Source organism: Lethenteron reissneri, chromosome 28 (assembly GCF_015708825.2).
Source record: "Lethenteron reissneri isolate LAM-NWPU_2019-01 chromosome 28, ASM1570882v1, whole genome shotgun sequence".
In the NCBI taxonomy this organism is placed as follows: domain Eukaryota; kingdom Metazoa; phylum Chordata; class Hyperoartia; order Petromyzontiformes; family Petromyzontidae; genus Lethenteron; species Lethenteron reissneri.
In genome coordinates, this window is record NC_083806.1 from 3,833,502 (window position 1) to 3,860,630 (window position 27,129).

General features: G+C 47.8%; 1 protein-coding gene across 1 annotated transcript; it reads left to right on the forward strand.

Moving 5' to 3' along the window:
- The first annotated feature begins 1,520 nt into the window (after nucleotides 1–1,520).
- Nucleotides 1,521–27,036, forward strand: LOC133348833 (TBC1 domain family member 10A-like). The gene is made up of 11 exons (XM_061561877.1): nucleotides 1,521–1,745; nucleotides 4,603–4,928; nucleotides 9,971–10,070; nucleotides 16,642–16,749; nucleotides 18,769–18,875; nucleotides 19,744–19,858; nucleotides 19,984–20,049; nucleotides 20,567–20,756; nucleotides 21,484–21,638; nucleotides 22,523–22,814; nucleotides 24,815–27,036. The coding sequence occupies exons 2-11, from the start codon at nucleotides 4,777–4,779 to the stop codon at nucleotides 25,573–25,575; spliced, it is 2,046 nt and encodes a 681-aa protein (XP_061417861.1). The 5' UTR covers nucleotides 1,521–1,745; nucleotides 4,603–4,776; the 3' UTR covers nucleotides 25,576–27,036.
- The last annotated feature ends 93 nt before the right edge of the window (nucleotides 27,037–27,129 follow it).

Sequence of the window (27,129 nt, forward strand, 5' to 3'; positions counted from 1 at the left end):
AAATAATGGTATTGCTTTGAAAAGTGCAGCTACTATTCATTATTGTATTGATTAATCTATATTCCTAACTCAATATGACTACCTCCTGATTAAAAAATAATAGAAATTTAAATAAACTAGGGACAATATAAATTGTGTAATGTAAATACTGTACTGTGTTACAACTGCACAACCTTTGTCTCGCTCTAGGCTGGTCACCAAGTGGCGTAAAGGAGATGTTGTGGACCCTGGTATTATTTTAAATAGTGCCTATTTTTAAATCCTTTATATTAAGTTCGCTTGCTTGCTTAGGACCGTGCAAATCTTTCGGTCGTTTTTTAACCCACTTCCCGTGATCCAATCGAGCTGACATTTTCCACACAGACTCGTTGTGCGTGACAATTAATGTTCGTGAAATTTTTTTCCAAAAATTTTACACTTTTTAGGACAAAAATATTATATTGAATTACCAATTGCTTAATGGTGCAATGCAATCAGTCTGACCCATAGGTGGCAGCCATCTCAAGCCAGAGGACGAGAGGACTCTAGCCGCCACGCATATAAAGGATTTATAGTGAAAAACTTTGTTTTTACGGGTTATACTTATTGTGTGTCAAGTATTTTATTGCAGAAAATGTATTACAGAATGCAACAGCAGGTTCAACGTAACATACGTTATGACCCAATCCTTGGCAGTTACACCTATTAGAAAACTTGAGGTTACATTCCAAAAAAGTTTTTGGGACTTTTAAGAATAAACACGTTTGGGAATTTGGCAGAAAGCACTTTGGGGGGCTTTTTTCTTAAACGTAATGTTATGGTCTTTAAACTATATAATTCATACTTTGTTTTACTGTACTCCAAATGTGATCTCATTGTTTAATGATGACAAAAATATTATTTGGTATTTGAACATAGACATAGACAATTAGTAAGGTTTGTCACGTAAACAGAACATCCCAATTCGTTACTAGTACAGCAACAACACCGGTGTGTTGGAGAGCAAATCCACAACATTTACATTCTGAGTGACAAACCTTACTAATACGCAATATAACCCAAAACAACTATACTATGAACTTGTTTGAGTGTTAGTGTAACACGTAGTAGTAGTAGGCTTTCGCGACCAATATCATCCGTAATAAGAGTTTTTTTGTGTTAGATTTCGTAAATATAGATGTGTCGTTAAACCCGCCACCACCCGATACAGCCAATTGTAAATGTTTGTGGATTTTCTCTCTGTACTCGTAACGAATTGGCACGTTTTGGCCGATCTAACCCAAAAAAAAAACCTTATATTATGATGAATAATACTGCCTACGAAAGCCCCCTATCACCACCACGTGTCAAACTGGTCATTTAAATCCCAACGTGCCACTCAAACCTTCCCCTGAGCAAGATGGCCTCCGGGGGAAGGAAGGGGGGAGGAGCCTCATCGCGAGCACGCGCCCCCATTGGTCCAACGGTTGCAGCCAATCGGAGTCGTTCATACTTCCTGGTGCGCATGCGCGGTGGCCTCGTGGGGGGGGGGGGGGTTGGAGGGTGGAGGAGGTTGACGCCGCCACTTGGACATCGGCGTTAGAGCGGCGTGGGCCTCGCGGATTTTCGTCGGGATTCCTTCGCTCCCTGGGACTTTTCCTCTCTCTCGCCTACTTCACCCGCCCGCCCGCCCGCTCTCAAGGGAATACACCTCTGCCGCTCTCACGAGGCTTCTTGCTGTGCCAGCGGAAGTGTCGGGACGCCACAAGCGAGTTCAGTGTAGACAGGTGAGTGGTGGTGGAGGTGAGGGCGTGAGGAAGCTGTCCGGGTGACGAGGCGGGGTGGACATGGCGAGAGAAGTTTGTATTATTAATGGTGAGTAAGCGTGGGGTAGGGGGTGGAGTGGAGTCTCCTCACCAAGGAGTGACGAGGAGTGAACAGCTTAAGGGGTTTATCCGCGCTGATTGGGGATTGAGAACTGACACGGGGTGGACGTGAGGAAGGTAATTCAGCAGGGGGTGAGTAAGGGTGGACGTGCCTCATCAAGGGTGACGAGGTGTGTGTGTGTCTGTGGCCGGGGATGCCGAGTTGAGAAATCTCACCGCGAGTCCACGGTGATGATTAAATAGTTGACTGGGTGAGCTGAGCACGTCTGGCTCGGGGTGCTCTGCAATGAAGACACCTGGCCAGGGATGATTGAGAACCACTTAGGGAGACAGAGACCCCATCAATGATAGCGTGGGGGTGACTTGGGGTGGATAGACCATGACCAGGGGTGATAGGAGATGGAGATCGAACAAGGGTTGACCAGGGGTGGGTGGGGGGGGCAGATGCCTGACCGACCACGTACGGCAGAGCCAGGTGAGTGACCCCGACTCTGTGAGGCCACCCCGACTCTGTGAGGCCACCCCGAGTTTGTGAGGCCACCCCGACTCTGTGAGGCCACCCCGACTCTGTGAGGCCACCCCGACTCTGTGAGGCCACCGACTCTGTGAGGCCACACCGACTCTGTGAGGCCACCCCGACTCTGTGAGGCCACCCCGACTCTGTGAGGCCACCCCGACTCTGTGAGGCCACCCCGACTCTGTGAGGCCACCCCGACTCTGTGAGGCCACCCCGACTCTGTGAGGCCGCCGACTCTGTGAGGGCACCCCGACTCTGTGAGGCCACCCCGACTCTGTGAGGCCACCGACTCTGTGAGGCCACACCGACTCTGTGAGGCCACCCCGACTCTGTGAGGCCACCCCGACTCTGTGAGGCCACCCCGACTCTGTGAGGCCACCCCGACTCTGTGAGGCCACCCCGACTCTGTGAGGCCACCCCCGACTCTGTGAGGCCACCCCGACTCTGTGAGGCCACCCCGACTCTGTGAGGCCACCGACTCTGTGAGGCCACCGACTCTGTGAGGCCACCCCGACTCTGTGAGGCCACCCCGAGTTTGTGAGGCCACCCCGACTCTGTGAGGCCACCCCGACTCTGTGAGGCCACCCCGAGTTTGTGAGGCCACCCCGACTCTGTGAGGCCACCCCGACTCTGTGAGGCCACCGACTCTGTGAGGCCACCCCGACTCTGTGAGGCCACCCCGAGTTTGTGAGGCCACCCCGACTCTGTGAGGCCACCCCGACTCTGTGAGGCCACCCCGAGTTTGTAAGGCCACTCCGACTCTGTGAGGCCACCCCGTAGCGCTCCTCGGCCTCGCCGAGTCCCACAGGACCCAGCTCGGCGAGGTGGCCACGGGGCCTAGATTTGTGAAGAGAACGGGCGGGCGGGCATGGCATGGCAAGTCGTTGTTTGACGGTGAATTCCAGCGGCGTTGGTTGCCGTGATGGCGGGTGGGTGTTTGTGCATGCGTGGTTCAGTGGTGGTGTGTGGCGGTGATGGTTGATGATGATGATGTTGTTGTTGATGGGCGGTGATGTTACCGCTCGCGGTGATGGTGTTCGTGGGTCAAAGGTTGTGGCGGCGATGATGGTGGTGTTTGAGGGCGTGACTGGTGGCGGTTGTGTTGGGGGAGTAGGTGTGGTGTTTATGTTTGTGGATTGGCGTGTTGACCCAACGTGTTTATTGTAAATGCAATGTTCACGCGACAGCGCACGTGTTATGAAGTAAGTGCCATTTAGTGTGTGCATTTTCTCATACCTGGACTGTATATTATCGATTAATTATGTGTAATTTTGCTATTTGGCCGTTGAAGGAATGCAGACTACAGCAGTGTACTGTATGGTGCATACTCTGGTTTGCACGGCCACAATCGCACTACTGTGGCTTGTCTTTAGTTTTCCATTCATGAAGGAGATGTGCGCATCGGCCTCTTGATGTTCTTATGCGGTTGATGGTTACGCCAGTGTCTTCGAGGAATGTCAGAGCCAAGAGGTGAGAGAGATATCATTAAAAAATAGGGATTGTTTTAATATTTTTTTTCAGAGAGTGGCTGGAAAGAGGAACAGAAGGCTACAGGGCAGAGGGGCAAGGTGCTTAAGTCATGTGTGTCGGGCTTTATTTAAAATATTAAGCTGATATTCGTCAGTTTAAAACGTAGACTTTCGCGACCAATATTATTCATAATCAACGTTTTTGGGTTAGATCGCGTTATTTATAAATGTGTCGTAACCCTCCACCACCCGACACGACCATTCGGCAAAAAAAAAGTATCACGTTGACAAAAGACAAATAGTTCACTACTTTAGCCCACCGGTGTGTTGAAGCGTGAAACCACAACATTTACAATTTTTTAGTACGACGTTTCGCTGGTGATTGCCTTCAGCATCATCGGGCAATTCGCCAGAATGGTGAGGCTCTGCTCTTGCTCCCGGTCTTACATAGAGCAGCAGCAGGGTGACGTCATCATTTAACTCATCGTCTTTAGTATTTTATTTTTTAGTAACACTTTGCCTTCATTGCCATGTATTGATATACAACCTGGGCAAAATTTTAGCCGGATCTGTTTGGGTCAGCATCCCAGAGAATAATTCCAGACCTGGCACACCACATCCAAGTATACCTTTTGCTAAGGCTGTGACTACGAGTCATGTACTAACCTCACACCACCAACAATGAACATTGAATGCTTAAATGTATTGTTTATAACCGGTGAGAGCCAAAAGTTATGCCGCCGCTTATAAACGCCGTTCCTCATCGTTCTAGAGTTTCGCCGGCGCTATTCGTGACATCACTGCGAGCGGCCCCTCCGGACGGATGGCGCCACCGCCGCCACCGTCCTGACTTTTCCACGAGCCCGCGTCTCTTCCGGGGCCACGCCGCTGAACTGACGATGGTGGCGGCAGTGCTGACGGCGACATCGACGAGCCTGGGACCGATATGGCGAGCGCGGGGCAGGGAGTGACGGCGCGTGGGAACGGCAGCAGGGACGGGCCAGCTGCGGCGGGGACCGGGCGCGCCATGAACGGGGTGGAGGGGCCACAGATCGACCGCTTCGGCTTCATTGTCGAGGGCTCCGATGGCAGCACAGGGTGCGTTGCTCGGGCCCACGTGATGGCGCGCGGCGAGAACAGCCGGGATCATAATAATCGTACTGATGCGCTTTATTTAAAATGCCTTTCTGAGTCTCATAGCCCTCTGTCAGGAGGGTCCTGCTACATTGCAATGTGGTGTTCAGCATGATGATATCCGACGTTTCGCTCCACATCCCAGGAGCTTTTTTTTATATTCATAATTTCTAACCGATGAGAGCCAACCTCCAAATATCTCTCCTCGTCGTTACAAATTGAGCAACTCGGTTACGAATATTTTCAGTTCAGCTCAACAGTTTTTGGTATATGGAGGTAACCAGAGGAACCGGAACCTGGCATGCATATGTGGTGGTACCACACTCAAAGCTCCACACAGATAGATTGAGGAATCCTTTGGCATACCACCATCTCCTGGTCACCTCGTAGCCTGTGCTATCCTGGCGGGATGCATTTAAATATTTGTGTATCACCGGTGTTTGTTGCACCACACGAAGTGTTGCCAGTGCATCTAAATTCACGAATGTGGCTATGTTCAGCGTGTACAGCGTTGACCTCTCTCCCAAGCTTATAGCCGGATCTAGAATCACACTGCCTTGCAGAGTGCAGTGTTTTAGTCACTTAGAGATCCTGGATTTAAAGTATTGTGATAGTCAATGCTGCGCTCGTTTGGACACGTGTTTCAAACACCAGCCCCTGTTAGACCTGGGATCAATTAGAACTACATTTACACCAACATCGTTAGCTGAAATTACAAATACATTGTAATCAAAGTTAAATTGTAATTGCAGTTCATTGCGAATTAGACAATTCCAATTGTAACTGACCCTAGGTCTGGTTCCAGTATTCTAAGAGCTACTGTGCCCCCCACCCCACCACGTCTTGATGAATGATAATGTTTTTGTTCGTACCATGTACTTTGTTATGATAATTAACCAAAATGAACACGTGCATAAAATGTCCATGATTAAAAACAATTCTTTAAACGCTAGATTTGAAGTGCATATCGCAAAGCACGAGATTCAATTCTACTCCATGAATCAATGCCTGCTGACTGCTGTTAATTCCTTGCTGGAAAGTGCGGGGTGCAGAATGCATCGGGGCCACATTATGACTGCGATCCGCGCGCTTCTACGGGCGAGATGTACCTCGCGCGCGATTAATGCCAGACTGTGCGGGATGTAGGTCAGTGGCTGCTTGCCGCACACCCCTCCTCCTCCCTGACTGCTGCGGTGTTTACCCCCAGGATAACCCGCCAGCACGCATTTACGTTTGATCGCATCTGTGATATTATTGTTTCACCACACAAAAACGTGCTGATACATATAAACCCCCCCGCCTCCCCCCTGTAATGCCACCACAACCTCACTGTCAGCGTTTTAAAAACACTGCATAAATAGTTGCCGGGTACATACGGCATTGTTCAGTTAGCAATGAGACCATTTTAACCACGATTTTTTTCCATTAAAGGATTTATTTTAACCTTGGCCGAGCCCCGCATATCGGTACGAGGGGGGGCAATTGTCGGCCGTCCGGTGACCTGGCAACATCGAGATTGGTTTCCACAAGCGAGAGAGTCTGTTGAAACCAGATGGCTTAGCGGATATTGGTTTAGCCATTGGCATTCAGTGTGGCACAGCATCTCTATTTCTCGCTTTCCAAACCCTTCTGTTTTAATTCAGCTTCACAACGATTAAGACTCCAGGATGAAGCTGGTTTTTACGGCATTTATTTTGTTCGCTTGCCCGTTTAGTCGGCGTGAAGCAGCTTGCGCGGGGACGTGCGTGGGCAACCTAGAATAGCCGCTGCAGCACATGGGGGGGCAGAGAAGGGACCCCTCTGCTCTTGCTGCCCGGGAAACTGGGAGCTGAATGAGTGCTGCTAAATCCGGCGCCAGAAAGTGCTTGTGCTGCCAAGCGGATGCCGCCACACACTGGCTGCTCAGTTTTGAAAGCGTCTCGGGTTTCGCTGCTGGCATGTTGCTGCATTGCTTGCAGTCGAGGCTGGCCTGTGCCTGCCGCGCGCGGGAATTTTTAACCCAAGTTCCGAAGTAGGAAGGGAGTATAGAAGGGCTCTTGGGACTTTGTGGTGGTTGCAACATGATTTGGTGGTGGTGGTTGTGTAAAGTGATGCGTGACTGCAGTTGCAGTGTTTCCAGTGTGCGAGCAACCCTGCAACTTCTATACACCGCTGGATGAAGGCCTCCCAAACCATCACAATATTCACAATATAAAACGCAAGTGTCACCGAAGGGTTTTACACATTCTCTTTGTGCGAGTTGATTGGTGCCTGGTTGTGAAAGAAGCGCTGCACTCTGACCCTGGTGACGCACCATTGGCGGACAGCGTAGAGATATCACGCGTGTCGCATCGCTCCAGGAAGCCGAGACAAAGCAGCACTTCCCTTTGCGTATTGTTACATTTTCCAAATCTTCCCTTGCAGCGGGTGGCAAAGGCTCCGGGAGATTATTTATAGCCTTCTGCTGTGAAGCATCTTGAGCAAACACAAAGATTGTGCTTTGCTAGGCCCATGACATCTGCACTGACAACAGCAGCACCTTGCAAAATCTTCAGCGATCAAAGCTGCCTGCTGCTTGTTTGTTTCTAGTGCAATGGAAAGGAAGCTCCCTTGTGCTGCGTGTGGGTTGTTTAAGGGGATAGCGTGCGCCCCACCCCCCCATGCACCCCCCATGGCTATTATTTTTGTAATTTTTTGCCTTTCCAATTTTTATCCCGTTTTTTCTATGGGCGTCATGAAATGAAGAATGTATCCATCAATTACAAAACAGTGCACCGTTTGTGTTTTTGAATGGTCTGCAGAAGCAGGATATCACAGACCTGCCTCTGAGATCGCTTCAAGTGACCTCTGGTTTACACATTAGTAGGCAGCACCTACACCATCTGCCATATGAGAGTAATGTTTGATCGCATAACAGTGAAACCACATTTTTTTTAAATCTCTCAGTGCTGTCTTTTAGTCAAATTAATTGCCGGAAAAAATTAGCACGATCGATTTTTTTTATTGTTGCTGATAGCTGAAACCATCAAATCACTGCACCTGAAAAACTGATGCAATCCCTGGCAGCCGCCTTGGATTCAAACTCCATGACCTTAGCAGAGCCTGCTGAGTGCCCTGAACTCTGAGCCCCCTGGTCACCTTGGGGCTGCATGTAATTATATTTGGCACCGACAGGATTGGTGGCCACTACCGCTCTGCACGCTAATGCCCCCAACCATGCCGTGCTATCTCATCCGCAATGGGCTGATTGGTTTCAACCCGGCCGGGCCCCATCTCAGGTGGGTAACCGCCAACTCAAATAGGCGTGCAAAAAAAATCTGCTGCTCCTTGCATTTCACGCGGGTTTTTTTTGGCTTTTAACTGCAATCGGCTCTGATCTTCTTTGGTCTCTTCATGTGGGTACTTTGATACCAGAAAAATCTTGATAAAGTTCAGGTTTAGCACTCAGTTGTGTTTTCGGATTGCACCGTGCATTGTACAGCACGATTTATGACGTGCTGCAAACTAATTCAGGATCTGAATTGATGAAGTTCCCAGCGCATGGATACGGTGCGGAAGAACACGCGGTACAACCCGAAAACAAATCGGAGAGCCGTGTACAGCACAACCGCGAACAATCTAAGCAGGAGAAATAAAAAATGTTATGCGAGACATTTAAATTCACCCAAGCTCATTAACTAGATTTATTGGTTGTCAATTACTGCTAGAACTGTGGAGGGAGTTTAAGAGGTGTGGTTTCATGTGCAAGAGTAGCGAGTATTGTGCAGATAATCCTGTACTGATTGCAGGAGTTTCCATCAGTTCCATTAACTTTTATAGGACTGAGCTCTCACACTCCCTGCAAGTGATTTTTCCCTACAAATGTCACTTTTCATTCATCATCAGGTCACTGCTGCTGAGGTTATTAAACTGTATGGAAAACAACTGAAACTAAAAGAAAAATGCAGTTTGGGAACAGGGTATTGGCTAAGGTCTGTCCATTTCATAGTGTTGTTACCATCTCGCTGCTTTAAGCAATGAATATTGTTTATTGTTCAGTTTAGAGGACTTCTGTATATGCTGAGAGCTGTGTTGAGATTGGGATCTTAGTTTGTGTCATTCTTGTGTATCTGTACTGATGTGGTATGCTACATCTCTCTTTACAGGGGGGCCGTGCTCTTGAAATACGGCGCATAACTCAAAATCGCGTAATTTAAACGAAATTTTCCCCAAAGAAATAACGGAAATGGAGTTATGGAGAGCACGCTATCGAACTTCATTCTTACGTCTACATATTTCACTGGTTACAGTACATATTATATTTACAATACTACCATACATATATTAAATATAGTAACAACCTATTTAAAGAAAGAACATCATAATTATTTTTTTAACACTAAGCGAGATGCTTACTGGACATTGGTAGGCAAATGTGTGCACAAGACCAAGTTCACGTGGACAAGATCTTGAAAATGGCACGCGAGAAGGAGATGCTGATGCTGCACGCGCTTGTGGTTGTCGTACTACACCTCAGGCAGCATCGCTACTGAACTTTACTGCCTGACTTAACAATTAGCTCGTTCTATTCATCATGCCCAAAGCGCTGGAGCGCGGTTTTTTCAATAACAGTGCGTGCATAACAAAAATAAGTTGTCTATTAATCTTAACGCGCTATTTCAAAAGCAGCGTTACGTAGACGCCCATAAAACGCGGGGCGACTGTAATGTGTTGTTGTAGGGAGCTTTGCTTACGTGTTGTTATTGTGCGTTGCTTTATTCTTCGATTTAAAGCTTTCGTGACTGCAGGGATTCATCGTCTTGGTTCTTTCGGTAAAGTCACGTAGAAGGGAAGTAAAGAAATAATAAAAATAAAACATAATTATTATGTTTTATTTTTATTATTATTATGTTTTATTTTTATTATTTTATTACTTCCCTTCTACGTGACTTTACCGAAAGAACCAAGAAGATGCTTTATTCTTGTCGCAATGTCGGGAGTGTGTCGGTGTGCTCACGCGTCGCTGCGTGTTTTCGTCGTGTTCGCAGGGCGCTCGCAATGCCCGTGGACGTGCTGCGGCAGAGGGAGCTGAAGTGGCTGGAGATGCTGCGCTACTGGGACAAGTGGATCACCAAGGGCTACAAGAAGGTGAGTATCTAGATTTGAAGTTCTCAGTGACTGCAGGGATCCATAACAAGGTGAGTGTGCCGCCCGGCACAGAGCTCACCGCTGCTGCCAACCCCACAAACAAACCGTGGCCACGGGCGTGGTGTAGCAGTGGGGAAGAGGGCTGAGCGCTTTAAGGGTGGAGCACACTAAGCGACCAAACACCAGTCCTGACCAGAGGTCGCAAACGGGTTTTGATTCCTTACCCGTACCCGGCCGGGTACAGGTAGCCGTATCCTACCCGTACCCTACCCGAAATGAGTGACAAACGGTTACTCACCAGTGACTCACGGCCTACCCGTACCCATACCCGGCCGCACCAGGGTCGCAAACGGCTACCCGTACCCGGCCGGTTTTTGGTTTGGCCACTTGGTAGTTTTGTGTCAAATGTATTGTCATTAACCCTCCACCACCCAACAAGATTGTTGTGTTCAGAAAGAGATTGTATTACACTTGCAAATGCATTTTATCTAATTCTGGCCAATGAAGCTCCTCACCGGTGGCTTCACACTTTTCCTGACCACCACTCCACTGCGCACTGCGTATACAAAAAACATGTTAATTGCTATTGCTAAAGTTTTGCCAGCTCAGGTTTGCATTGACAAGTGAAATATTTGGTCTGGGCACATGGGCTGCCCAGGATAGCGGCATCAGCACATGCCGGACGTGTAACGGTTACAAACGCTGACGCCGGTTTGCGTCGCAGAACCCGGTTGCCTTGTGTCATCGCTCTGATGGTGGAATTACAAATCGGCAGTCCACCAACCGCTACAGTGCGCAGCAGTGCGCAAAACCATGCGGTAAATTGTAAATCGTGCACGTACACAGTCCAACAACGGAGCTCGGGGGTAACCCAGTCACACTTGAAATTACGTTATTACTTATTCTCCCAACAAACTGTTCCACTTCCTCAAAGGAGGGGACCCGGTTGGGGTTCTCTGGTTTTTGGTCTCTGATTTGACTCTTTACCCTCCCCTTCATCGTAAGTTTCCGCGTGGGCGGGCGCGAGCCGTGCGCGTGTGACGGTTGTACTGTGCTTCCGTGTGTGTGCTCGTGTGTTACCGGGGTGTAACAATGCACCGATTCATCGATAATTAAGCTCACCATAACATGCAATGGATCGCGTGCGTAACGGCGGATCCACTCCCGAATGATCGGTTGCACGAATTGGTTGCATAACTGAATCACTTTGGAATGGATGCGACTGCAGAGTCCTCGTTTCTCATGTGTGTTTTGTTGTGTTGTATGTACTCGGTTCACATGACCCCCCCCCCCCCCTCCGGCCACTAGAGGCTGTTCTATCCAGCAGAGTGTTTAAAATAAAAATGCTTCATAATTTGTTGAATTGTGCTCGTCCGTGAGTGATGTGACCAGCCAGTGAATCCACGCGTGTGTCTGCATCGTGCTGGAAGAGTGGTCAGGGAGTCGCGTCGCCAAACGGCTAACGTTGACCGTTTAAATTGTTTTTGGTTTTCTGTTTTCACGTGGTGCCAATCTCTCCATGGGCGAGCTGAGGAAGTCTGATAGCCACCCCCATCAGGGCTGTTCCCCTGTTTGTGCTGATATGCCACCGCAATGCTTCCTTGCTGAGGCTGCTAAAGCCCTGTTAGCGCATTGCCGGCGGTAATCTCTAATGGAACACAGGACAGAATTAGCAGCTCGTTAAGAGATGGCTACTTACGAGGCCACGGCAGAGAACTGGTTTACTGCGAGGCACATTCGGTCGTCCGTATCGACCGTACAACGATTTGCGTTTTATATATAAACAATGAAATGAAATTGAATGTGATTGGATTGTTACAGCTCCAGATTCGTTTGTCCATTGGGAAATGTTTCAAACTATTTGTATTATGTTTCATGTAATTATAATGCTGATGTGCAGTCTTTTATCGAGCCGCCGCTGGATAAAGACCTTTCCACGCCATTGCGGTAAAGGGGTCGTCTGACCATACTTCACCACGCTGATCAGTGCGGGTTGGTGAGGTGTAATAGGGGCAGCCGGGACCGCTGGTCTTCGCCATGGCCGGTGATTTAATTCCGCTTGTCATGTTCATCGAGTACCGCTACACAAATATTACCACATGTCCATTGAAATCATTATCAATTATAGTAATACGCTTTATTAAAATTGATTCCCTCGACTTCAGCAGTAAATGAATGAGAGTACAGTACTTATAGAATTGAACACAGCACCGTGGCTTTCACCTCTGACCCTCTGGACGCCATTATTGAGCTTGAGGCTAAATATACACGTGCAGTGTCCGAACGGGAAATGTTAACTGCATATCAGAGCCTCCAGGAGCGACCACAAGGGAAATCACATGCTGCTGTATGTCCATGTATATACATATATGCATGCGTACATATCTGCACCCAACATATACAAAATACAACACATACACACACACACGAGTGCAGCCCTTGTATCAATCCAATGCTCGATGAGGGCCTTGTCATGCCATGCAGATTGTGGGGATTATTTTATGATACCTCACCATGGCTGGTCAATGCTGATGGCAAATGTGACAGCATAGAATCGCAGTACAACAACGCATTTTTTTTAGAATGCCCTCTATCTTGCTCCCCAGCCATCTATGACAACCTGTTTGCGCTTGGTGATCACTCATTCATCCACTGTCCAAGCTCACACTTGCTTAACTTCCAAGGTCTGATGAAATTGGGTGCGTTCTGGGCAATTTGGCCATAGGATTTTGTCAAAGGGGGGTTTAAAAGTCGTGAGAGCAGTGGTTGGTTGCGTAAAATACTTTCTTGCCTTGCTTCCTCTTGCGCAGCTGTAGAGAACACGTTATGGGAACGCTCCACATGTTTTACGGAACTCGCAAGAGAGATTATTAGGCGTATGAGCTTACTCTAAGAGTAACGGATTGAACAACTTGTTTGTATCGTGGTGCAACAATGTGCGTATTCTCTGCTAAGGGCACAAGGGAAATGGGTGGTGCGGGGGGGGGGGTGTGGAAATGGGCCTGACGCGGGTGGCATGACTTTTCACTCCTCGAGATGGTCACGGAGCCCTGCTGCACTCTGCACGAGCACACATTAGCAAGCCACCGCCTACTGTACCTTCCTCTGATGCTTGCTGCGTAAGAGTCTGCAGTTGGACGATGCGTCGCTCTATCGATTGATGTTGATCCTCAAGCTCACGATAGACGCATCGAATCGCGTATTCAAAATCTTTTTATTTGTGTACGTTCAGGCACAAGACCTTCTAATCTGTTTATGATGCTAGTTTGTAATGTATTCACGATTTCAGGGCAACACTGACAACCATTTGGAGCGCTAACCATGCACCGCAATACTAAGAAAAAGAATCATTTCTTCAATGTCGAATGTTTGTGTAATCACGAGAGTGCGACTCCTGTTGCCGAGCACGGGCACAAAGACCCAAAACGCCAAGCAATCAGCAAAAAATAGCATTTTGAAAATTGTAATAGATCATTATTGACACGTTTGTGGCATTAAACAAGGTTGTCATAAGGGCTTGGGAAAGGAGACGATGGGAAGGCCTTCCAAATTAGGGGCAGTGCGAGGGAAGAAGAAAAGTCTTGTGACCTGCAAGTGTGGTGGTTGATTACAGTGTGGCTGAGATTGTTATGGATGGTGTTGGTTTCTTGAGTCGAGCTCTTGCCGCGTGTCATTTCCTCACACTCTCGGTTGCATCCCAATGAGAATAATTTGGCAGCGCAGGGCACGCCAGCGCCGTTAATGTGAAACGTCACCGGCCCTCGAGGCGACCATTCCTCCTTCGCTGCCAGTCGTAGGCGATCGCCCGTTTTTAATCTCGGCAGCTGAGACTCGCGAGCGAGTCCATCGCAGCAGCGCCGGTTTGCAGGAGCAACGAGACAGCTGTACGACGGCTCTCGTCTTAAAGGGGCACTGTTCATGGTCTGCGTCACTACTTCTTCGTTGCCAGATTTTCAACAGAGCCGGGCTTTCATTTGCTATGGCGCCACCGCCTAGGTCACGTGGCGCTGGGGGCACGGTTCCCCTGCTACCGAGACTCCAGGTCGCGTAGGAGGTCGGCGTCCACGCTGCCGATTCCCTGCCCCTTTTTTAAATCCTAACTCTGAGAGCTTCCTTTTTTTTAGCCTCTGACTGGCTCCTTTGTGATTATTACACCTGTTTACACAGGAGATCCTTGCTGAGGCTGGTGAAATTTTATCGAGTGCCCTGCCGATCGCAGTAGGGGAAAATTATTACTATTTGGATTGCAATTGAGTCATTCGCGGTGTAGTTTACTTCAAATTCGGAAAATTTGGACCATGACGCCCGGCACGTAGTATTTTTTTTGGTTAATACGCACACACTATTAATCAGGATGGCCGCTGGTATCGAACCGTGGACATTTGCAACACGCGGCGAACGCGCTTCCGCTGTGTCACCGCCGTCTCCTCTTCTTTTGCACATTTCTGAACAATTAAACTGTATATGCATCCTTTCCTGAGCTCCCTGCGAAGCACACGCCCGACTGTTTGGTACAGCATCTTGACGTGCAGTTAGATTTGGATGCTCGGTAAATGCAAATTGCTGTGCAATTGTATTACGATTGCAGAAATTGACGAAGCTTTGGCGGTTGATTAAAACATTGTCAGTTGTGGTTAGCGGGTATGGTGATCTTATGAGCTGTGACAAATGCATTAAAATTATTCAATACTTTTTTTTTATCGAGCATATTATAATCATGTAATTTATTGAATCAGGGAAAGTCACTGAATCCAAACTCTTATTTTTTTAATATTTTTTTACTAAGGTCCTGTTACATTGGGACGTTTGGTCAATGACTCTTCATGAGCGTGTTGCCTGCAAGAGGAAACAGGGCGACCAAGTGGCCACATCGGCTCATGGAGTGACCGTCCTGGCAGATGTTGCATGGGGAGCCAGTGACTCAATCGTACACGGCGGCACACCGTACGAGGAAGATTCTTGAACGTGGACTTTAACAGGGGGGAGGGTATCGGCTGTGTGGTCAAGAGGGGGTGGGGGGGGGGTGAGTTCCCGACAGTAGTTTCAAGTTCATTTTGTTTAACCAGGTTGAGTGCTCTTGCAAGAGTCACATGGGTCATGAAAATGACGCCAATAAAGCAAAGTAAAAGAAAGTAGGGGCAGCAGAGGAGGAGGAGTCCCCTCCCAATGAGCTAAAACTGTTGGCGTCGACAGGAAACACGCATTGCTTCTCATCGCCATGGAAGAACAGTTTCCAGTCCGTTGTGAGGTTCCGTGCTGCCAATAAATAATTGACTTAGGGCTCGTTTTGAATGGAGTGACAAAATTGGCTATGACCTTAGTGTTGCTGTTTTCTGGTCATGCATTTCCTTGTTGGGTTTAGTCATTCGCTTGCTGTCCTGTTTTATACTGGACAAATCTGTACACTGGGGCAAATGTATACATTGAGGCATCGGGGTCTTAGCACCGTGTTTATCAAGTCACTTAATTGATTACGTAAAACACCACGATAATAACTGACTGCACCTTTTCGCTAAACAAATGTTTGCTGCTAATCCATACAGGGGATGTGAGAATCCTTACCAAGGAGATCAATGAAAAAGGTTGCTCTGGCTGAACTTTATGCATATTTAAACCCCTCCCCTGAACTTCTTGAGTCTGTATGTGCTTTCGTCAAGAGAGTAAGCACAGCGTCTCTAAAAGTTACCAATCCAAACACTGAAGTAACATACTGATGTTTATAATGGGACCTTTTTTGCCAGTATCAAAGTATGGAAAATAAGAATAGATTTTACCCTTTCTGGCAATAAAACAGGTGTTCCGATGTTCGAACGCCAAATAGATTAATTTTGCAAGGAATAAAGTTTGCATTAACCACACGTACTTGTGGTGATTATATTCCTTCCAAAATAAATCTATTTGGTGTTTGAGCATCTTAACACCGGTTTTATTGCCAGAAAGGGGAAAATCTATTCTTATTTTAATACTGGTCTGTGCTTGCTATTTTCATACACCTTTGCAACTTGTTCTTGTACATGAACATATGTACGTAATCAAAGTTTGTGTACGTGTGACCAAGTAATGGTATTATCCAGGAAAGCCTTAAGGCTAATTCTCAGGCGGATCCTGCATCGGGATGTTTGGCCAATTCCATTTTAGTGACTGTTTTTACGCTTGTCCTGGGTGTTTTGTTAAACTTGCAATCTGGTGATGGTGTCACCTAAACAGCACTGCTGAGAGAGGCAAAGAGAAGCCACCTCCACCATCCTTCCCTCGGCCTGCCTCTAGGACCCCAGCATGGAGAGCGTTGTTGCGTGTTGAAGAGGGGAAGTGGGAGCATGCAGGAGGCAGGGAGCTTGAGCCATGGATATGCCCTTGATGTGACAACTGAAGGGACACCTTGGGGAAAACAAAGCAAACCAGACAGATAATGCAACAGGAGAGACGGTGGAAACGAGACCAGGTAGAATTAGCGCTGGAATCAAACGATGATTCAAGGTTAATCATCATTACACCTAGAATATGCACGGCGCGCACTCTGCATGGCGTACACACTTGAGTACATGTACCGTATTGCCACCCTTGTGTGCAGGTAAAGCTGCGGTGCCGGAAGGGCATCCCCCCGTCCTTGCGGGCCCGTGCCTGGGAGCATCTATCCGGCAGCAAGTACATCATGGAGCAGATGCCCGGCAAGTTTGAGGTGCGTGCCATCGCGCCCCTGCGCATTTGATATTCACACCAAACTTGTGGTGGCGCAAGACTTGTCACGAAGGCGAAATGTTTCGCAGACGAGTAATAGACTATTTAATTAACTTGACCACGCTTGTTTAATTCTTGCAGTAGGGAGCGATGTTGCTGCTGTGTGTGATCTCATTTGAGTATTTTGCAGGTAATTTTTCAGCGTTGGAATGTTTGTCCAACACAAGTTAAATTGTGTGTTTTTTTAGCTATGGGAGGAAACTGGCTACGCCAGAGGAAATCCATGCAGAACAGTTGGAGAGCATAACAAACTACACTTAAATTTCGATTTAAAGCTTTCGTGACTGCAGGGATTCATCTTCTTGGTTCTTTCGGTAAAGTCACGTAGAAGGGAAATAATAAAATAATATGTTTTTATTTTTATTCTTTTATTATTTCCCTTCTACGTGACTTTACCGAAAGAACCAAGAAGATGAAACTACACTTAGGCACTTGAGGTGGGAATTGAGCCCAGGCGCTTGTTGCTCTGAGGCATTATTTCTGCCATTGCACCACCCTGCCACCCCGGTTTACCAGTGGGAGGCGTGTTGTTATGTAATTTTACCAAAATACGTAATTTTCCAGCAGTTTTTTTTATGGTTAAAACTCCCACAGTGTTAACCAGGGCGGTGGCTGAGCTTGAAGCGTGCAGCTCTGTAAGAAGCGGCAAATACACGACCACTCGAGCCTGTCGCCACACGATGACCTGGGGTTCGCGTCCATCGCCACCGGAATTCACACACGCAACCTGGCACTCGCAACAAAACTCTGATCAGCCTTCCCATGCCATGCTGTCGAAACCCGAGTAGCCAATTCCACAGTCACAAAACGAACCACAGCAACCACCGCCTCCCGCGGCCAAGGGATGGCCGCATTGTTTGTGAGTGTGCCGTGGCTGTGAGGCTGCCTTTTTTTATTTTACTTCTCCCAATTTATATTCCAGTAGTGTGGTCAGTGTCATGTTATGAGACGATGGAATTTCCTTTTGGAACTCTGTAGCTAGAGATGCATCACCTGGAACAGCTCCATTAAACGACATCACAGAACGAAATTTCGATTTGACTGCAGGGATTCATCTTCTTGGTTCTTTCGGTAAAGTCACGTAGAAGGGAAATAATAATATAATATAAATTAAACATAATAAAATACAATTCTCACGACGTTTCGGCCACAACGCAAGCAGCCGTCCTCAGGTGAAGAACAGGTCTGTCGGAAAGACATTCAGACGCTGTCTTTCCGACAGACCTGTTCTTCACCTGAGGACAGCTGCTTGCGTTGTGGCCGAAACGTCGTGACAATTATTTTATTATGTTTAATTTATATTATTTTATTATTTCCCTTCTACGTGACTTTACCAAAAGAACCAAGAAGAAGGATCACAGAACGACTTCAGAGGTTATTTCATTCAGTCCATTTGTGCATGCTATGGGCACATGCTTTATATGCTCTTCAAATAGTCTTCTTTGCATTTCAATCAAATTGAAATGTTTAACTGTCGGTGCAAAAATTTTGACAACGAGAAAGACGCAATTAAATGGTTTGGTTTTTGTTGTATTGGCATTGGTGACCGGACTAAGATGATCTTCTCACAACTCAGTTTCATCACAGGTGGCCGAAACCCAGAGTTGAACCTATGACCTCGTTGGTGCCAGCTCATAACTTTGACCCCTAAGACACTGACTGGAGTGGACTATCTTCATAAGGCTGCATTTAAAAAATAAAATTTTGTAATCTTGCCCCAGTTCATGGAACTTGTGCTATTGGCATCATGTAATGATATGAAGTAACCATTTGCATCTCTCGCAGACCAGTGTGACTTGTTGTGTAAGAGAAGAGGTCATCGAAGCAGATCTTACCGAGCTACCTCTGACATTGGAGGTTATAGAAAATCGAATCTTTGCTCTTTAGTGGCCATGTCTAATCACCCTTTGAGCCGAGCCAACGTTAACGAGTGTCCCGTGTATGTGGCTCGTCTCCGCAGGAATTGGATAAGCTACCTGGGGACCCCAAGTGGCTGGAGGTCATCCAGAAGGACCTGCACCGACAGTTCCCCTTCCACGAGCTCTTCCGTGCCAAGGGAGGCCAGGGGTGGGTCCCGAGCTCCAGCATCACGTGCTCCGCTCGCCGGATTTTCTGCGCTGGGTTTTGCCGTGTGCGGATGTCACGTTTGCCTGACTTGGGGAACGGACGTGTAACGACGCGTCGACTCGTCAATAAGAAATCGATTGTCTCGCTTGTGGACATGTTAAATGTTACTTGGAGTAAAAAATTACAGATTTTTGAATAAATTAATTGCATCATAAAATCGTGAATGGTGAGGTTTTATACCTGCTTATAAATGCGAGTTGTACATAGAAGCAATTATTCGTGCAATTAATGTTGGCACATCTGACACTCAACTCAGCGTGACCTCTCTGGTGTGGTCCGAGAGGGTTTGCATTTATTTAAGCACAGTCAGCCCTTACACATCTTCAGTCTTTGTGCCCACTGGCATAATACAAATGTTTTATTGGGTGATGCAATCAAGGTTATGAGCCGCGGATGTGGCTATTTGTGTCTCGAGTCAAAAGACTTGCTACCACGTAGGTGTTCATGGTTGGGCTAACTGCATAAGCTCCCAGCACGTGGGGCGATACGGACGTCACGCCGTACAACACACGGTACAACCCCATAACACACTAGCGGGCGAAATATTTGTTTTTGGTTCAAAGCAGTTTTACAAATGATTGACGTTATTTAACCATCTTGAAGTATTTTCGTGACGGCGCGTAAAACCTGTTCCATAAAATGTTACACCCGGTTATGCGAGGCACGCGGCGTGCAGCACTGCAGCTGGACTACTTTCTTGCTAGTTTTATTGTTTGTGTTCATTAATTGGTGGTACAGGTGAGGCTTGTCAGGTATCCGCACGTCTGTCGTTTACCGTTTGCTCTGCGTGTGCTGTGTCGTCACCTAGGCAACAGGACCTGTTCCGCGTGCTCAAGGCCTACACCGTCTACCGCCCAGAGGAGGGGTACTGCCAGGGACAGGCCCCGGTCGCCGCCGTGCTGCTCATGCACATGCCGGCCGAGGTTGGGCACCGCACCCGGCCCCACTCTCCCTCAGATTTTCCACCTCTGTCGTTGACTTTATAACTGCTGCTGCTGCTGAACTGAGTAAGGCTCCATGTGTGAGACTGCGTTTGCTGCCTTTGCAGGAAGCATTCTGGTGCTTTGTGCAGATCTGCGAGAAATACCTTCCGGGTTACTACAGTGCTGGGCTGGTGAGTTGAGGACCTCTGCTGGTGATTCGGTAACACAGTCGCTATCCTGCACGTGCCACGCCCAGTATTGGCATAACTACATACTCGCACGCTTTCATGCTCGCTGACCCATTACACACCATCTATCTCGCTCGCCCACTCCACACCTACCCGCTCACTTGCTGGCTAGACCTGCGTGCATGCTTGAAGCGCACGCACTGGTTACACACCTCGTGCACTCGCTCTCCCACTCCACATCTGTCGTCTTGCACACCGTCTACACACTTGCACGCCAGCTACACATTTACAAGCTGTCCCACGCCTACGTTCTCGCACACTCGTTCTACAGTGTGCGCACACTCGCTCTACTTTTCTGCACACCCCCACACTCTGGCACATCGTCTCCAAACCGAGTCTCAGATGGCCACTCCACGTATATGCACTGGCACACAATGCCTGCACGCGCACACACACCCACTGATCGCATGTGCATGCGTCGTCATCCTGCCCCCCCCCCCCACCATCGCCCCCCATGCAGGAGTCGCTGCAGCTGGACGGCGAGATCCTCTTTGCGCTGCTGCGGAAGGTGTCGCTCATTGGCTACCGCCACCTGAAATGGCACAGCGTGGACCCCGTGCTCTACATGACAGAGTGGTTCATGTGCGTCTTCTCGCGCACACTGCCCTGGGACTCGGTGCTGCGCGTCTGGGACATGTTCTTCTGCGAAGGTGGGTGGGTGGGCGAGTGGTGGCGCCGGTCGTTTAACCCGCGCACACCTGGGGGACGGTGTGGTGTTGATGTGCGGTGGCGCAGGGCAGTGGAGGAGCTCCACGGCCGCTCATGGTTCCTGCACGGGTAATTGTGGGGACATAGCGATTCACCGATGTGTTGACCTGGATTCTTACAATCGGAGTATAAGCTTAAAATTGTTCGTGATTCGAAAGTTTATAACACTTTAGACCATAGAGTTGTAAATGTAATTACACCCTATAATCCTCTTGCCTGTCGACCTCCGACTCATTCTTAATCTCGATTACCCCTATGATTGCATTCCCACTTGGTGATGCTCAGTACTGATTGATGTTTGCCCAAGTACAAACATTGTTTACGAGTTTGTCAGACGTGTATGATGCATTGGTCGACATTACGGTAAAACCTTAATTCATAAAAAAGAAAAAGATTTACTTGAATAATATCACAACTCCAAATTATTGGTTAAAGTCCATGAAATATTGGAGCTGGTGAATCATTTGCTCCATACTCGTTTATTCTTCGGTGGTTTTATTTTCCACTGTAAATATTTATCATCATGGAAATTTTAGCTTGTATTTGCACGGCAAGCCAGATTTTCCTTCAGAAGCCACACTTTTTGCCTGTGTGGACTACTCTCACCTGGTCATCAGCCATTTCTAAATAACTGTGCGGACACGTGTGTGCGCGTGCATGCGTGGGCAGGCGTCAAGACGATGTTCCGCGTGGGGCTGGTACTGCTGCGCCACGCGCTCGGCAGCTCGGAGAGGGTGCGCATGTGCCCGGGCCTCTACGAGACCATGGAGCAGTTGAAGAACATCCCTCATGAGCAGCTGCACGAGGAGTACCTCGTGCGAGCGGTACGTAGGCCCTCTGCCCACTGCGACATCGGGTCAGCTCCGCTCTCTCCAGACATCTCCTCTCTCCCCAGACATCTCCACTCTCAGCAGAGATCGTTGGCCTAATGGGCAGCAGTAACTGCAGCATTGCCATCATCCAAACACTGACGTAGGGGAAACAACCATGGGGTTGCGCAACCCAGGGAAACGCACACGTGGGCGGTGAGAGGTTTCATTTGTGTATTTGTAAATATGTTATACTCAAGGTTTTGATCGGACTGAAAAGATCAGAAGAATCAGAATGGCTGAGGTGTCATCTAGTGATGCATGATGATATTCGGGAGTTCTACAACAGTGACCTTATTAGTCATATTTTACAATACTGTGAGAGGTGGCGATGGCTTAACATTGAGCGGTTACTGTAATTGATCATGGCTAATAATGATTATATACAGCTACAGGAGGTGGTTTCCTACACTTATTCTGCTCTGGATAATGTCTTCTAAATTTGGGGCAAATCATTTAGGGTACCTAATGGTGATCCCTATGATTACAGGTAAAAATTACTGACGTATCGTCTCTTACAATTGAGCACTTGCTGAATCTAATGCTCAAAATATCCACTCTTGAACATCTTAGGGCTTTTGCAGAGATAGCACACGGCTGATATATAGAAGGATGTGGTCTCCTTTTGTCATCTTGTTCCTGATTTTGAACCTCTTCCGCCCATCACGCTTTCACTGTTCTATCTCGCCTTCCATCTTACTAGCTATTCTGTTGTTTTCTAGATCACAACTTGGGGGGTGCGGTCCCTATTACACAAATTTGTGTGGTCGTCTGAACGGCGGTGCACCCTGGTTCCTGGCCTTTCTGTGCTCGTTGAAAATAAACACTTTTTTTTTAAGATCCTGGAGCTGGACATCTCGGAGATGGACATCGAGAAGGAGCACGCGGTGCAGCTGCAGCGCTGGATCGAGTCGCGCGGGGAGCCGAGCCACTCGTCGACGCACCGCCTGCACGGGGCTCGCGCCGTCCGCCAGGAGCTGGAGTTCCAGCGCGAGGCACTGCGCCTGGCGCGGCGCGCCCACCACAAGGAGACGACGGGCTACTCGCCGCCTCCCTCGCCGACGCCGAGCATCACCAGCACGCTCAGCACGCTCAGCACCATGAGCACCATGAGCCAGAGGCGTGGCAAGAGTGAGTTGGCACCCCTACCCGCTCGCGCCACCTGTAAAGTTGTTACAATTTAGCCTGACCTTTTAACATTCTGATCTTGATAATAAACCAAATCTATCTACATATTTGCCCACGTGACAACTTGATTTGATTGGCTTTCTCAATTACCTGAATTGAGATAATTGGATTAACAATCATGCCCTTTAAGATGGAGCGGTGGTGAAGTCTGGTCAGACAACTTCCATGGCCAAACACGGCTTAGAGAGGCCTTCATCCAGCATTGGAATGGCAAGGGATATAAATTATTTACTTTATAAATCCATATGCTAACCATCACCATTTACAAATGTTTACTACCCTATTTACTGTGATTTCATTGTCTTGCAATGCCAACATTTTATGATGTAAGGTTAGTATGAGTGCCTTGTGGAGTTGAGTCCTGTGCAGTGAGATTGTCATGTACAGGAAGTCCTCGACATACAAACGCCCCCCGCACTTATGAACCAGCATCCATGAAATATTAAAAAACGCTAACTTACAATGCGAAGTTGCACTTGCAAACTGAACCATAGAACTATTTTCTTCAGAGGAGCGATCCTTCTCCACAAGATGTAATTGAGTCGGCATCGCGCTGGGAGTGTTCGTGTGCACGTGTATGCACGCATGTGTGCCAAAATGGTGCGTCTTGCTAACGGCTAACACCAGTAACGATTATCTGAACCAGTCCTGAGCCTACCTAGGTCGATTGAGCCTTAAATTAGTACCCAGTGCAATGTATAAACATCATCACTAGGGAGACAAAGGCGTTCGGGCGTGGTGCTGGCCACCCACTCGTGTACTGTTCCGGCCTTCATAATTGCTACTCCCTAACAGCACTTGCTCCTAGTCTAAGGCTATACGGATTGGGGGGTCTTTGTGAGCAAGTGTGGGGAGGGAGCGATAATGCAATGGTTAGCGTGCTGTGCTACCATCCTGGCGACCAAAGTGTGATTATCTGAATAGGACCCGGGGCTCCCCTAGGTCGCCTCAGCCTCAAAAGAGTACCTGGTTCAGTGTGTAAACATTGCAACTAGGGAGACAAAGGCAGCCGGGCATGGCGCTGGCCACTTACCCCCTCATGTGCCATGCCGGCCTTCATAATTGCTACTCCCAATAGCGCTTGCCCCAACACCCTGTTAAGGCCATACGGTGGTTCAGTCGTTGGAGTGTGTGTGGGGAGCGGTAGTGTAGCGGTTAGCGTGCAGCGCTACAAACCCGGCCAACCGAGTTAAATTTTTGCTCATGGCCAACACCAGTTACGATTCTCTGAACCGGTCGTGGGTCTCCCCTAGGTCGACTCGGCCTCAAATGAGTACCTGGTGCGATGTGTAAATATCCCCACTGGGGAGACAAAGGCGGCCGGGCGTGGTGCTGTCCACCCACCCCCTCGTGTGCCGTGCTGGCCTTCATAGGTGGTACTCGCTAACAGCACTTGCCCCAAGTCTGTTGAGGCTATACGGGGGATCTTTGTCTTGTTGTGTGCTTGTGGGTGCGCGCGTGCCCTGTGTGTGTGCAATTGTGGTGACTCATTGCCCCCCTTACGACAAGCAAGCCAGCATCAGGACTCAAGGTCAGTGAATTTTTTTTTTTGATTTGTTACGTACTATGCAGTATTTTTTTTAATGTTGCATGCACATGTACAATATTTAATTACGAGTTTAACAATGCCTCTCTCTTTGTTGGACTATAGCATATTTCATAATGCTGACTATATGAGCATTTAAATACAATGCATTGTGTTCCAACCTACGAACCGTTCGAACGAATTAGGTTCGTAAGCCGAGGACTGCCCGTACTCACTACCACCATGCAGTGGGCAGCGAGTATTCCTTGATATGAAAAAGCAAATTCCATGTGCGGTGAGCACTCCATGGTGCCTGTGTATTGGGTCCTGTGGAGTGAGTAGAGCGTGCCGTGTGGAGTCATTGGCATGTCTAGTGAACTACGAAGTGGAGTTGATGCTTGTTTTGTGGTTTTGTCAGTATCCATGTTCCGGGAGAAAGAGCTCCAGCGCATCCTGCGGAACAGAGACAAGGAGAACGAGAAGGAGAGGAAGCGGATGGAAAAGGAGGAAGAGAAAGAGCGAGCCCGGTGGAGAGAGCAGGAGAGGCAGAGGGCAAAGGAGCTAGAAAAGCAGACGGCCAAGCAAAAGGAGCTGGACAGGCAGAGAGCGAAGGAGCTGGAACAAGAGCAAGTGAGAGAGAGGGAAATGGCAAAGAAAATCCCCAAAGGCAAGGAAGTGGAGGGCATGAAACAGAAAGGTAAGGAAAAGGAGGAAAAATCCAAAGACACACCTTCGGCTGATCACATCGACATCCCCAAAATCAAGGTGACAGTACCCGAAACGAGCAGCCCATCAAGCGTGCAGCAAGAGCAGCAACGACGGTCGTCCTCGCCAATTGTCCAAGACAAAAGCCCACGCACCCCGGAACCCAAAGTGGCGTCTCCGTCAACAAGCAAAGACAAAGTGAAGTTACCCAGCGGGGGCATCCGCATTCCGCAAATCACACTCTCGCCCGTCAAGGACAATAAAAAACCACCCCTCAGCCCGGCATCTGCCAAACTACGCGCGGCAGCAATGCCAACGTCGCCAGGTGCTAGGCCTGGCTCCTCACGGGACATCTCTCCAGCAACCTCGCAGAAACCTGCTCATCCGGACCCCAACATCCCCGAGCCAGAGCCCAGCTCAGTGGTGCAGAGCACAGGACGTATTTCCTGTGCGATGGAGGAGACCTACCTCTGACTGCGCTTCACGGAACCCGAGTCCAGTTGTCACATTTTAAACAGTGAAATACACACAATGAGTAGCTGCCGAAATTGGAGGTGAACACAAAAGGAATAAGGATTATGCTTTTGTGGAGAGACGGAGGTTTGGCGTCGGCTTGAGTCAAAATATGTTCTGATCAAATTAGTTGTGCAAGGGACTGACAGTATTAGCAGTCGTGAAGAGCTTTGGCTAGTGTGGACATGGTTCCGTCTTGCTGCTTTGAGATACTGAAGGGCGAGTAGTTTTGTGCAAGTTTTTTTTTTTATTCAGTGGTTTTTATTGTAAAGGTCTATTTTACGTCTTCTGAGGTTTGCACATGTGACTTTAGGTCATCCTACTGATCCTAGACGGTAACGTTATTAAATGTGCGTAGCCAAGGGTTTTTTTTTTTACTTTTTATTTTTTAATAATAAAACCAAGTTATACCCAACATTTAGATTTGAAATGTGTTGCATAAGCTTTTGCCATAAACATAGGTTACCGTTTCTGTTTACAAACTAAAGTAATCATTCAGAATATGCTTGCAACATCTAAGGATAGCAAAATCCACCCAGGATGATGTAGATACCCACCCCGTCTGTGTGCCAGTTCACGACCTTGCATTCAGCCTATTGCTCATCTTCCAGCGAGGGTTGTCAAGCCTGCACGTGGGAGATGACACCTAATTTTCCAGTGCAATTGTTTTTGACTTGTGATTACCAGATTTGAGCATTCTTCATAGCACGTGTAATTTCTCACCAGTGTGGAGTACTAGCATTGGTTTCTACTGTTTTCAGTGGTGTACAATTTTTATAAGGCCAGACTTTTTAAGTATTGTTTGCCATGGTTCTAGTTACATTGGCACTTGTCAAATACTGTCTTGAATGTAACTATGTTGGCACTATTGTTTATTTAATCTTTCTGATGGGAGATAAAATTTGATTTGAAATAATTAATAGAATTGTTTATTTACAAAGAACAAATATTTAATGTTTTGGACACTAATGCAGCTTTGTGTCATGCTGAAAGGCCCAAATCTCATGTATATTGTGTACTGTATATGAAAGTTACACAAACTGTAGACTATATATAGTATTGCAGGTAAATAAGGGCCTAATTTCCATCTCTGAAGAGACCCCTCCATCTGGTGTTGGACCCAGCAGTGGAGTGGAGAAAATGGGAGCTCACCCAGTCCTTGTAGTTAAGGCCTCTTAAGTTGGGAATTGGTTCCAATGCCCATTTGACTGGAAGTAAAACTAAATATTGAAACATTTCATATCCTTTGCATTACTGGCTTTGTAGGGAAAATGTTAGCCAGTTGTAATTAGTATTAAAAAGGGACCAGCATTCACTTGTAAATGCACTGGACTGGTTAGAATGAGATTATTTAATGTGTGCATACCACAATGGATCTGAACCCTTTAATTAAAGAAAACAATAAGAATGTTGTTGCCGTTTAGTTTCTACTTGTATTCCGCATTGCACGAAACAAGTGTAAGGGTTACAAAGACAGCTCTGCAAATTCTATTGTGGAAGTTGACATGGGGCAGT